Raw genomic sequence first — 12,297 nt, forward strand, 5'->3', positions numbered from 1 at the left:
GCACCAAGTTGGAAATCTATAGTGTTTCACCCCCCTGGTGAGAATTAATTCTGTCATCAAAGCCAAACATCTCCCCTGACCAACATTCAGTCTTCAGTCTGTTACTGTATGTCGCCCTAACCCTAACCCTGCTACAGTAAGCTGATTGGGAGCAAAACTCCCTCCAAACCTACTTCTTTATGTCTTAATTCAGGAGCTAAAATCTGGCAACAGTAACTCTGAGGTCAAGTTTTGGAGCTTTTTTTAAGGACCATAGCAGTGGTGCTGCATGTTTCAGCCCGTTCAAAATCATGTACACTTTACACCACAGCAAACCATGCCATTGTGTTTTACACTTTTTTAAGTATTTTTCCTTCTGTCAGGCAACAATATTTTCAATTACTTTTATTCATATTGTATAAAAATAAACCAGCACCTCTATAAACTTGCTTGAATCCTGTAAGTGTGATATTTTTGTCAATGTCACTTTATTATTGTGTGGAAATTCTGTTTAACTGCAGCTTGAAATTTCCACATAGTGATCCTGTAACTTTTGTCTTTTTCTCAAATTTTTACGGTTATCTTGTTGTACCATTAATTTGATCTGTTTACTAATCTTCTTGTTTTCTAAAGGTTTTACAAGAGATATATATAAATAAACTTTATGTGATTCATATGATTCACTGTTGATTACTCAACTGACAATTTAAGAGATTGCTTACTGATTAAAAAAGGAATCTATGACACTACGGCACACATTTGAAAAGCAAAAATATAACGGAGACATGATTTGTAATTAAGGAGCTTAAACTTGCAAAAATACTGACACGGTCCTCTAAAAAGGGAACTGAAACTGAAACTCGACTGCACCAGCACAGAGTCTGTTTTTAACCGTGCACTTCTGCACCCAGATTATCAGATGAGTAGACCTGCAAGGAAGCAGCTTACAGGAGCCAGGCTGCTTCCCTGAGCAACAGGCTGCTATTAACGAAGGCCCAGCCTTAAGCCCTCGTCTACAATGATACTAATTAGGCACGGAGCAGATGTGCCCAGACTAGTGCCCACCTCAGGGTGCTGGGCAGGGCCAGTAATGTCATGGCGACATACGCTAGTGGCTGATTCACCTGCAACCTTTTCACAGTGGGCCTGGGGTCAAAGCCTCCCTTCAGAAGTACAGTAGGAACAGACTCTGGAGGAGCCTGGGCCCGGTCCTGGCACCCCTCTAGGCTCATTAGAGTCATCCATATGTGCAACAGTGCAGGATTTGAATAAAAAGCTTCCTCATGATAGACACTCAGGTCAAACAGGAAACACTGAAACTTAAACCTTGAGATAATTTTGAGCTTTTCTGTACATACATTTCTGGCCATAGGCAGGATTTACATTACAACAATAAATTTTGAATATGTACATTCTTTTTCCATTTTCACGTGTTCATCTCCTTCCTATAAACTAGATTCCTGCATTACTATTAATGTTTTCATGATTATTCATGATTATTATTATTATTTTATAATGCATATAAAGCATTTCACACTCTGGGTGTCTTTATTTTTTATTCTATTTTATATATTCTTATTGTCTGTGCCTGGTATTTTGTTTATACACAAATGACATTAAAATCTATATACACATAATATCATTTCATATTCCATATATTTTTCATTTTGTCATTCTATATCGCCCAGTACTGAAACTCTGTTGCCCATGCCAACTGTGTCTAAGATCCAGTTGGCTTTATTCCAATTTATGATTTATGATTATCATTTAAGTTTTATTACATTACTCTGACATAAACTCTGTTCATAACTTTTACTACGTGCCTTTTCACAAAAGTAAGGGGGCTGAGGTATAATTAACATACAAATCACCAAGAGGAACAAGGCATATACTTAGTTTGTTAATGACTTCAGTGAACAGCCGAGAACAAAAAGTGACAACTGTGACGCAGGCAAAATGATAAAACAATGTGTGTGACATGCTTCATACTGTAAAACTCTGACAGACAACACAACAGCAGCCATGTAGCTTGTCTAAATGACCAACCAAAAAGAAGCACATATGATGTCATTCCATGTACAGTATGTCGACACAGTCCAGTGTGAGGATAACGTAAGGACTGTGATGAGAGGATGGTTGGTTGGATTCAGCCAATATGTATGAGTTTCCTGTGCAGCACTTCGACACACAGCAAGTACCTGAGTCAGACTGACACCTCCTGCAGCAGTTGGTTTCTGTAGGGTTCAAATTTACATTTTACTGTACTTTATAAACACTTCTAAGATTTTCAGTAAATGACAGACATTTGAGTATGAGTTGCTCCCCTTATTTAAACACAAACCTATGAGATGACTGCAGAGTTGAGAAAAATATCAGGTTATAATTCACAGACTGTCTAAAAACCTACCAAGAAGAGGAGAGGATGATTGAACATACTATACCTGAAAATAAGCAAAATATGGATATAATGGAATTGCAAAAATCTCAAGTTAAATAGATTATATTTCACTGTGTCATGGTACAAAGTGACGGTAATATTCAGTGCAGGCAGTTTAAAGATTGCTGATCAATACTAACAAAATGCAGACATTTCTGGTTGTCACATCAATACATTCCTGCTACGAACACAAAAAAACCCAACTAAACAGAATGCTTATTTTTAGTTACTGTTTTCTATGGCAATACGTCTAATCACCATATGATATGCCAATTAATGAGCCTACTCTTCTCTATTACTATTGCTCAAATATAACTTGAATTCACGTGTAGCTCTTTATCCGAGCAATTACCAAGGTTTTACCAGAATTGATCAATGGTGAAAAAGGGCATGTTTATTTGTGCAGGGGGTTGTGGATTGTGCCACAGACATGTCAAAGAGGAATTAAGTTCTAATGATGCCATTTAAATTTCTGCTGTTCGCCCTATAGAGGTCGATAAAGGTCATACTTAATGCCTCTTTAATGTGTAGCATCGTCCACAACCGTCATAGGTAACCTCTCATAACTGTCTCAGCGTCCTTTTTCTGGTTTGTGCCTCTTCACTAGTTGACGGTGCAGATCTCCCACATCTCTGAAACATCTTTTCACTGTTCAACTATGCTTCACATTTACTGTAAAAGATTGTGTAAATGCCTTTGCTCCCTTTCTGCAGTAGGTAACTCACGCTGCTATAGATACAGATCAATCAGCGCTTTCCACCAATCTGCACTCTGATACCTGACCTACAGCTGACAAAAAAGGCCGTGTGTGTTATTACTTTTCACCTGAGGGATTGGTCATAAATTAAGATGAAATAAAAGCGCACCCACTAAAGTCTGCTTTTGGTTGTCGGGGAAATGCTTCAACAACACACAGACTGAAACTAGACTACCTTAAAAAATGAAATAAAATTGTGTCCCTGTCAGAGACTGTCTGTAATTACAATCACAATTTTAAAATCTGATCTTTGGAGGATTGAGTATCAAATGCAATCAAAATCCTATTTTGATTCTGACTGAATGAAAACAACAAGAGGTGTAAACAAACTGTACCATGTAATTACTTATGGCTTTCATTAAAAAGCAACATAAAATGAGGCTGCGTGTTCTGCTAATACACAAATGGCATTCATTGCTGCTGCATGCTGTTGCTGTTATTTTGATTTGGGAATTTGTTGAAGAAACTTCAAAGAAAAAGGTCAGCGCAATTTCACAACTTGGTTGGGGAAAAACCATCTCCAGTAATGAATAGCTGGAAATGTGGAGTACTGTAAAGACATCTTGCCTGTTGAAAAACCTCTCTTGTCTTAGCATGTTGCATGTTGTCCCACAGACATATTTTATGTTTTTGGTGGGTGGGTGGGGGGCTGATGACACCAGCTGACTATCCATCTCTACAAAAATGCATTCATTAAAGGAAAACTCCACCTAAAATCTAATAAGATTTTTATTGTTTTTATCAATATGACCTTAGGAAACTCCTGCAGCATAATCCACTTCTCCGTCGTTGATCTAAACAATGGGCACTTCACCAATAAAATAGCTAAAAATAATACTTCAGACAGGGAAGACGTTTCATTAGCTTTGAAGTGCAAAAGCTACTGAGCATTTAGATCAACGGTGGAGAGATGGATTGTGCAGCAGGAGAAGTTTGACATGTTTCTATGGATGTTTTGATACTGTTTTTTGCTGTGACTCTGGATCACCACTGTGTTCCATTGTAACTGCTTTGAATGAAGGAGCAAGCTACAAATCTTTCAGAGCCATCTTTCAAACCTACAGAAAGAGAGTATTTGATACTCAAAGATGAAGTGTGCCTTTAAGACAGGTGCATTAACCTCTCAATGCAGTGCAATATCCCCATTCTTTTTAAACCTGTTGCTCCTATTTAAAAAAGCCCTGTGCACCAGAAATGACTAGACCATGAGGAACACTGAATCACTGAATCATCTGAAACCCATGGATTACTACATAGGAGGAAAATCTGTGTGTCTTTGCAGTGAGAGTGGGTAGTTGTGCTGTGTGGCACAGAGGGGAGTGGGTGTGACAAACTGCCAAGAGTCTCGCAGAAAACGCCGCCTCAAGTAGGTCAGCGCGACTCAGAGAGATAATCAAGGCCATTTTGACCCCTTCTGTGTGAGCTGTAAGTGGGTCAAATGCAGCAGTCAGCTGTTGCAACTCTATCATGAGGGGCGCTGCAAGGCACTCGTCATACTGTCAAACCCCATTCCATTAGTTTAAGACGTGGCAGGGTGCACGCCTGTACCCAGCAATGCAGGAATCAACCCTCTATCTGCCTGCCCCAAGGGGTGAAATAATGTGAAGTTCCTCTCAGCAGCAGCAGCAACCGCAGACCCACCTTCCCTCTTGTCACTGAATACACCCCCTGCAAACACAACCCTCTTTAACTGTTGTCTCCTCCTTTTGACAGCTCACAGCTTTGCAGCTCTGTCCCAGTCACAGCAACGAAGACTCCCTCCACCATGACTAAAATGCCACCCGCATTTCAATCAGACTAACTCCAGCAATGTCCCTGCTTATTTCTCACTCTTCGCTGCACAGAAAAAAGGGGGACTCATGTGTCTAGAAACAGTTCTGAGCGCAAATCTGCAACAGCAGAACAAAGGCGATACAGGGCAACCTTAATCTCTGCACTACTGAAGCCAGCAGCTATTTTAAAGCTCTTTCTCTGTGTCTCTCTATCCCTCCCACCTTCCTCTCTTCTTTCTAACATCCCCCCCCACCCTTTCCCTCTGTGTTTCGGGGCAGAAGCTTCTCTGTTTTCCTCTCCTCTCGCTCTGCGTGTCCAGTGACTGACTGCACAATACACATCAATTATTCATGGCTGCTCTCTCCGTTTCGCAGGCAAAACCAATCACAGATGGAGTCATTGCTAATGGGCTCCTGCTGTACTTGCCACCGGCTTCTTTGCACTCAAGCAACAAATACCCCAGAGACAATAAGAGGGAAAACGGGGGAAGAGGGGGGACTTCATACAGCACTAACAGCCACGAGGAGGAGGACACACGTTTGTTGTCAGAGAAGAGGAAAGGTACGTATCGGCACAAATAATTCAGCAAAATTAGGAGCTGGCTTCTGCAGCAGCAAAGGGTTAAAGACAGAGGGGGTGGAGAGGCGGGGGAGAGGGGGGAGACACAGAGAGAAGGGAGGGGGGGGGGGGGGGGGGGGGATGGAGAACAGGCAGAGAGGGAGAGAGAGAGAACCAAATGCTTATCTCCTCACCTCGGATGTATGCAGCAGTTATTGATGTATCTTCTTTTTCTGTCTAGTGATCCATTGCTTGCTCTCCCAATACACACATCACATAGAAGCAGCCACAGCCACTTTGCCAGAAGGGAGAGAGGGTGGGGAGGGGAGGGGAGGAATGGGAGGGGAGGAGGGAGGGAGGAGAGGAGAGGGAGAAAAAAAATGCAGGCAGCTCACATTTCAAACCTGCAAAGGGGGGTGGTGCCTAATGTGCTAGACAGCCTGTGTCTTGGCCCGGGTCCAGAGCAACGAGTAAAAGAAGCCTCAATCAATTCATTTAAAGCAACATTTGTAACGAGTGAGATGCCGAAAAAGTGGCAGAAACGGCTCAGGTAGGTACATTAAGCAGTGATTTTAGCCCCCAAACCTTCTACACAGTTGACTTAATCCTTCAAACTAGTCATTGTAATTAAGGGGCATAGAAGACCAGGAGGACGAGGAGGAGCAGGCTGGGTATTGTGGCTTCCTAATGCGCAGAGGGTTGGAATCAGAGAGGGAGGGGCCAATTAGACCACATTTGTCTTTCAGCGTACATGAGGCTGAGGAAGCTTTTGGATAAATAATTACATAAATATAAAACATGTAAACTGTGGGCAGACACACCACCTGAGGCGTCTATTGTCATCCACAAATAAAAAAATACTCACACTCACCAGCAGCAAGTCAATTTAGGTGTCACATTAGTGAAACTGATCTGTGGCTAAAATACAATAATAAGCACTTCATTAGACATAAGGCACGATGCAAATGCATTTTAATATGCAATCATCCAATTTTGTTGCACTGCAAATTACAGAGCTGTATGTGAGCGGCTGGAGATGCTACAAATCACCTCCCACTGCCACAGACATAATAACTGCGACAACTATATAGAAGGGAGGAAGGACAGACAAGCTCAGCAGCTCTTATCTCTAGTCCTTCCTGTCTGTATTTGCTCTCCTGGTATTTACTATCTGCTAAGTGAGCAGCAGGTGACGTACAGCCCTGCACCTCTAAACACAAGTTAACACATCAATCATGGCCCACTGGACAACTTCACATGCAGCCATCATCTAGTGTGAAACGCACAGATTGTCAAAAGTGGACACAGTGTAGATTTATAACTTCTGTGACACTCATATCTTTCTAAGAATCTGGTGCATGCACTTGCACATAATAAGCCTTTAACCTTGTAAAAACCCTTGAGACTTTGCAAACTCATGCTGTGCAGCAAAGCTTTTTTCAAGTTCATGTAACTAGAAATTCTAGTGGAGACTCCGTTTCCAAAGATGTCAAATGAGAGTTTGGAGAAATGTGAATAAAATAATGTATACGTACAATATTTCCATTTGTTGTTACGGTTCAGGCGTAACTTTATTGCATCTCCGGTATGAATAAAGTTATGAAATGAAAATCTGTTTTCTGACTTTCTCTTGTAAATAACAGTAATTATAGAGATGTGGGTGGTGTGCCAGAGAAGAATAGAAGATTTTGACTTGACAAGACTAAATACAGACTAATACGTTTATATAGTAGGTTGGGTGAGTGAACACTCATCCTTAAACTGGGTCTCAGTTCTTGGACTAATGTAATAGTAGACACCACTTGAGGAACCATGGCTGCCTAAAGTCTTAAATCTGCATTTAAATCTGATTAACAAATGGTTGTTTATTTCTCATTTTTCAACTGCTGCTGACAATCAAACAAGGTCTTGGCCACCAACAATGTTTTCAGAGATCTGTGTTATTCTCTATTTAGGAAAAGCCGCAGCTAAACTATATGTTGAAACACACCGGGTGGAGAGACAGAAGATTTAAAAAAAAAAACATTTTGGTGTGGAAAGCTCTGGGAAGATAAATTACAGCCCTGCAGGCCTCTTGAGTGTTTATCTGACCTCGGTATTGTGTGTAGAATCGGAGACCTTTCTGCAGCTCAGTGACAACATGTCTGACCTCAGCTTCTTAAGCACCAGTTCACTGGAAGGCACTGGAATAGCGACGCATGATCAGCACTTCAAACTATAGTTTACAGGAACTTTACAATACATTAGATTTGCGCTCTAGCGAACTACTGTCAACCACTTCAGTATAAACCTTCACGGGACTCTTGAAAGATGCTCATTTTAACCTCAACCTACTTTTTTTCTTTGAGAATATAGGCAATTTTTCTGATAGCACCCAAATATTGTTCTTCTTTCCATTTAACTGAATAAAAAGTATTAAAGCAATTCAATAGCATTCGACACAAACTTAATTCTCTCACCTGGATAGTAGATTTAGTTTTAAATAGAACTGTTATCATCCATCTGATTCACAGTCACTTATTCAAACACTTTTATAGCTTCCTCTCTCTTTACTCTTTAACTTATTACACTTAATATTGCAATTCTGGTTCTCCATATTGTAATTCTACTCCTGAACCCCACCAGAAATCCCACTGTGGAAACTCCCATTAAAACCAGATAAACAAGATGAAACAAAGGATAAAAACTCGGCTGCCAGGATGTTTTTATTGTGCAGACACTGTTAGCTACAACCCACGAAATCTACTGATCAAACCTGAAAACAGCCCTGCATGTGTAAAAGGAGCGTGGAGACAAACCAGCCTGACAAAGTGAGAGCTGAAGCCCAACTAATTATCTGCTGAATAGCTGGTTCACCAGGCATTTGTTACATGAGAGAATGAATGGCTCGAGGAGCTGAAAAACTTTGAGTCCCCCCCCCCAGCTAAGTTGGTGCCTCCTTTCACTCTTTCGAGCTGAGGAATTCCAAGAGCTTGCTGAGGCGCAAACGACTGGGAATGTGCCATTCTGACCCTCTAGGAGGAAAAATCGTGATTAAGCGTTTTGTCGATGCTCTTGAACCAGACTGAACCGCCGCAGTTGTGCAGGAGGTGTGAGGCACTGATGAAATAGGCCTAACAGCGTTTGTCATGTACCCTGTGATGGAGAAAGAGAGAGAGAGAGAGAGAGAGAGAGAGGAGGCCCTGATGAGTTTATCCACACCAAGCGAGTGATCTCCCTGCTTTGATGTTGCCACGGCTCCAAGTGCGTGGCTTCGCCCTGTGGTAAGACAGTCCAAGTAATCACAGATTAATAGAGCAGGCTAATCTCATTCACAAAGAGGTCACTACTAGCACACAGCCGCCCCTCCCCCACCTCTATCCAAGCATTGTGGGCTGCTTGCAAAAAGGCAAAAGAACTACAACTGGCCGGTCCCCCTGGTTACATCTATTGAAGATATCAGTCGTATAATTCACAAAATCACACTGGGTGCAGAGTTTTCCATTTCCAGACAGCAGAGGCACATAATATGCAACAAACAACAAGAGACACTAAACCACTAAACTACTCACTTTGCTGAAATCCAGAAACTGTACATATGTTCACTGATAAAAACAATAGGAGGTGATAATCAAGTTTTCCTCAGGCTAGAAGATACATATTGCTGGTGTCTTTAGGTTCAAGGTCTATTTCTTTGAGTTTTGCTCTTCTAGGCGATTTTCTTCACAAAAAATTAACAAACTCACGTCTTAAACTGTTGGAGGCATTTCATGATGAATCGATTTGTCAACGCTACAACCTGTTTCAGCTCTAAGTTGACTGTGAACATTGATTTCCAACTGCTGAAATCAGCTTTGCCCTCACCTCAGCACAATTTTCTTCCTCGATTTTCTCCTATGTTCGGGAAGGGAATTTAGATGACATAAAAGAAATGTAATAGCTCGACCACGCCATGCGTCAGAGCCAAGACAAGTCAGGGCTGGTTAAAACGGTACACTAAATCTAATTTAGTTATTAGTGCTCATCCATTGACCTGAAGTCTTCTGCAGGAGACAGCCCCACTCATGACCCCCCGGAGATCTTTTAACACAGATTTTCAGAGCAGATTACAAGATGCATGACGTCTGAGCAGGCCAGCGGTTTTGAGAGATAGATTTGGCTTCAAATTCTCCCTGGACACTTTTTCTTTCAAGCAAACTCCCAGGCTTTGGGGTACACAAGTCACTTTGTTAGCAGAGATAAGGAACAAACATAAGGTGGAACAGATTCAAGCTGACTATATCCAAAACCATTAAAAAAACTTGTTATACAACAAATGGAAGACGCATTTATTAAAAAAGTCAGATTTGGCTAAATGAATTATCATTAAAACATCATTACACACACAGTGTGCTGTATTCAATTAAACATAAATTTCACCTCATCTCATGTTCTCGCTACACAGACTCAATTTAGCGTCTCAGATTTATTCTCGCTTCTTTCAGGCTTCCAAACGTCCTGTCAGTGAACGGCAGACACAGACTCGTCTGTCTCTGATGGTGAATGGCTGACCTGCTGCTGCCATCCCGGCCCTATCATGTGACTCACTCCCTTCCCCTGTCACTCGGTAACGGCCCTGCTGCATGCCGGGGAGTGGGTCGTGCCCGTGGGGCCCTGTGGGAGTGTCGTTTAAGAGCCATCTCCCTTGGCTGCCAGAGAGGGCTTTCTATCCGCCTTAACATCCGCCTCCTCGACTGGGGCCTCCACTCTAAAGAGCTTCTGGGAGCTTTGCAGGAGAAAGCCTCCTCAGTGGTTTCCATTGACTTGCTCTCTCTTTCTACAGGCCTCTCCTCTCAAAATATTCATGCATATACAGGTACATAATTGTCCATGAAATGCACTTTGGGATGCTGCCTAGACTCGAGTACTTGCCGGTTTCCAAATGACTACTGTTGCAGCAAATTATTCAGACAGAGAATCAATTGGCAATCTTATCTTAGCCTATAAAGTAGGGCCTGAGATTTGTTTTAGCATTAAGTAGAATTAGAACATTTGGCAGAGAAAGTTAATTGCAGGCACAGAACGATTCCCCTCCCATTGGTGACATAAGAGTGACATTGCATGATTTGAAGCCTTATATTATCACATATAAAACCCATGGACGCCATAAATCAGAAAAGGCAAACACAAGTGAAAATTCAAACAATATGTGGGTCTGACAGCTCAGCAGAGAGGCCGAGCACACAGAAGCAATTGCACAACCCTACTTTCTTTATAACCCAAGACAGGTGGAAACCACAAATCAAAAACTGTAAAAGGAGCACAAAATATTCCTGTTATCTTCTGTGCTTCTGACAGCCTATACATCTTCATTCCCATCATGCTTCAGCATGCTTTTTTGCCAGCTTGATAACAACATTTAGCAGTATACATCTGTCCCAATAATCCATCACTGTACCAAGATGATGGTACCGTATGAAAACAGGAACTCATCATCACTGAGACAGTAGTTTTGTCACGTGTGACAAATGGATTATACTGCTGCGCACACTTTGTCTAAAACTCCTGAGAAGAAACCAAATCAGGCTGTTGTTCTCCATGTTGTGAACAATTTTGGAAGTGAGATGCGACATGAAGAAGTCAAACATTATGCTGATACTAGGGAGTAATACTTAGTTCACAGTGAGATTTAAAAAGGAAAATTTTGCATAACTATTTTTGTTGAAAACCCCCCAAAAAGCAAAGAAATATGGTTGGACTGTTGATCATGCAGAAAGCCCTAAATGAATCATCATTTGCCAGTGACCATTTGGTATACTTGAAATGCTGTTTCATTAAGGTGTACAGTACTTTTCAGGATCTTATACAGTCTAGTAGCAATGGGTGGGTACTATGAAATGCTGCCAAGAATGCAGACAGGAACTTTGAGCCCGGACAGGCCAGCATGGCCAGATGGCCTGAGACGGTGGTTGAGAAAACTCTGGTCTTACCTGCTGATTTTGGAGTGAACTTGTCCCTGTTGGCAGCGCACACAGCCAGGAGGCGGTAGCCCAGGTCCAAGTCGTAGCCCTGCTGTGCTGCTACGCGGCTGACCACCTGAACACGACAGCAAGCAGCACTCAGTCAGGACAACGTCAGACATTCTATTCTAATGTGGTCTAAGGTTCATTCCTACTGAGGAAATAATTCAGTCACACAAGGTCTTTGTATGATAAGGCTATGGCTATTATTTCTTGGAAAACATTAGCATGTCACATAGCACGTCAGACATCACATCAATATTATGACACTTTAAGTTTACATATAGGTCAAAAATGAAGACAGGAGGTCAATGAATGCATTTAGAATACTGACATTACTGTAAGAAACTGAAAGTTTTTTATTTCAAACTGACAAAAAGAAATTCCAGACAAGGTTTTTGGAAGGTTTATTGACTTAACTGTTTTTATTCTCCCATTTTATTATATTTATTATATCTTTTTTCTTAGGAAGAAGGTCACAAGTTGTCAGCTAAACAACAGACAACTAGAAAGTCCTTAGAAAATGCATACCTCTAAAAAATAAAAAAAATAAAGAGCATAACTCTTCAAAAAGCCATAAAATCATTTAAAGGTGTTATTTTAACACAAAATATTAATATTAATATCCATTTAAATATACATAGTGACAGAACATTATGAGATATCCTGTATGTCCCTGGTTATATCCAATTCAATGCTGTAAAAGTTCAAAATATATATATACACATATATTCCTGGGCCAAAGTTATAATATTGCTCTGAAATGGGTATTAAATTCTAATTTTGAAAGCATTATTGGCATCATAGATTACTTC

The 12,297-nt window shown here is 41.1% G+C and overlaps 1 protein-coding gene across 3 annotated transcripts in view; it reads right to left on the minus strand.

Moving 5' to 3' along the window:
* The window catches only part of LOC119915600 (zinc finger MIZ domain-containing protein 1-like), a 113,364-nt gene that overhangs the window by 19,368 nt on the left and 81,699 nt on the right, over positions 1-12,297 (minus strand). For all 3 annotated transcript variants that reach the window (XM_038735202.1, XM_038735203.1, XM_038735204.1), the window contains one exon: positions 11,453-11,558. In XM_038735202.1, the coding sequence (XP_038591130.1) occupies positions 11,453-11,558 (106 nt within the window). The remainder of the gene's footprint in view (positions 1-11,452; positions 11,559-12,297) is intronic.

This window comes from Micropterus salmoides, unplaced genomic scaffold (genome assembly GCF_014851395.1).
Source record: "Micropterus salmoides isolate LMB-PRFRI ecotype aquatic unplaced genomic scaffold, ASM1485139v1 Ms_hic_scaffold_21, whole genome shotgun sequence".
Taxonomy (NCBI): domain Eukaryota; kingdom Metazoa; phylum Chordata; class Actinopteri; order Centrarchiformes; family Centrarchidae; genus Micropterus; species Micropterus salmoides.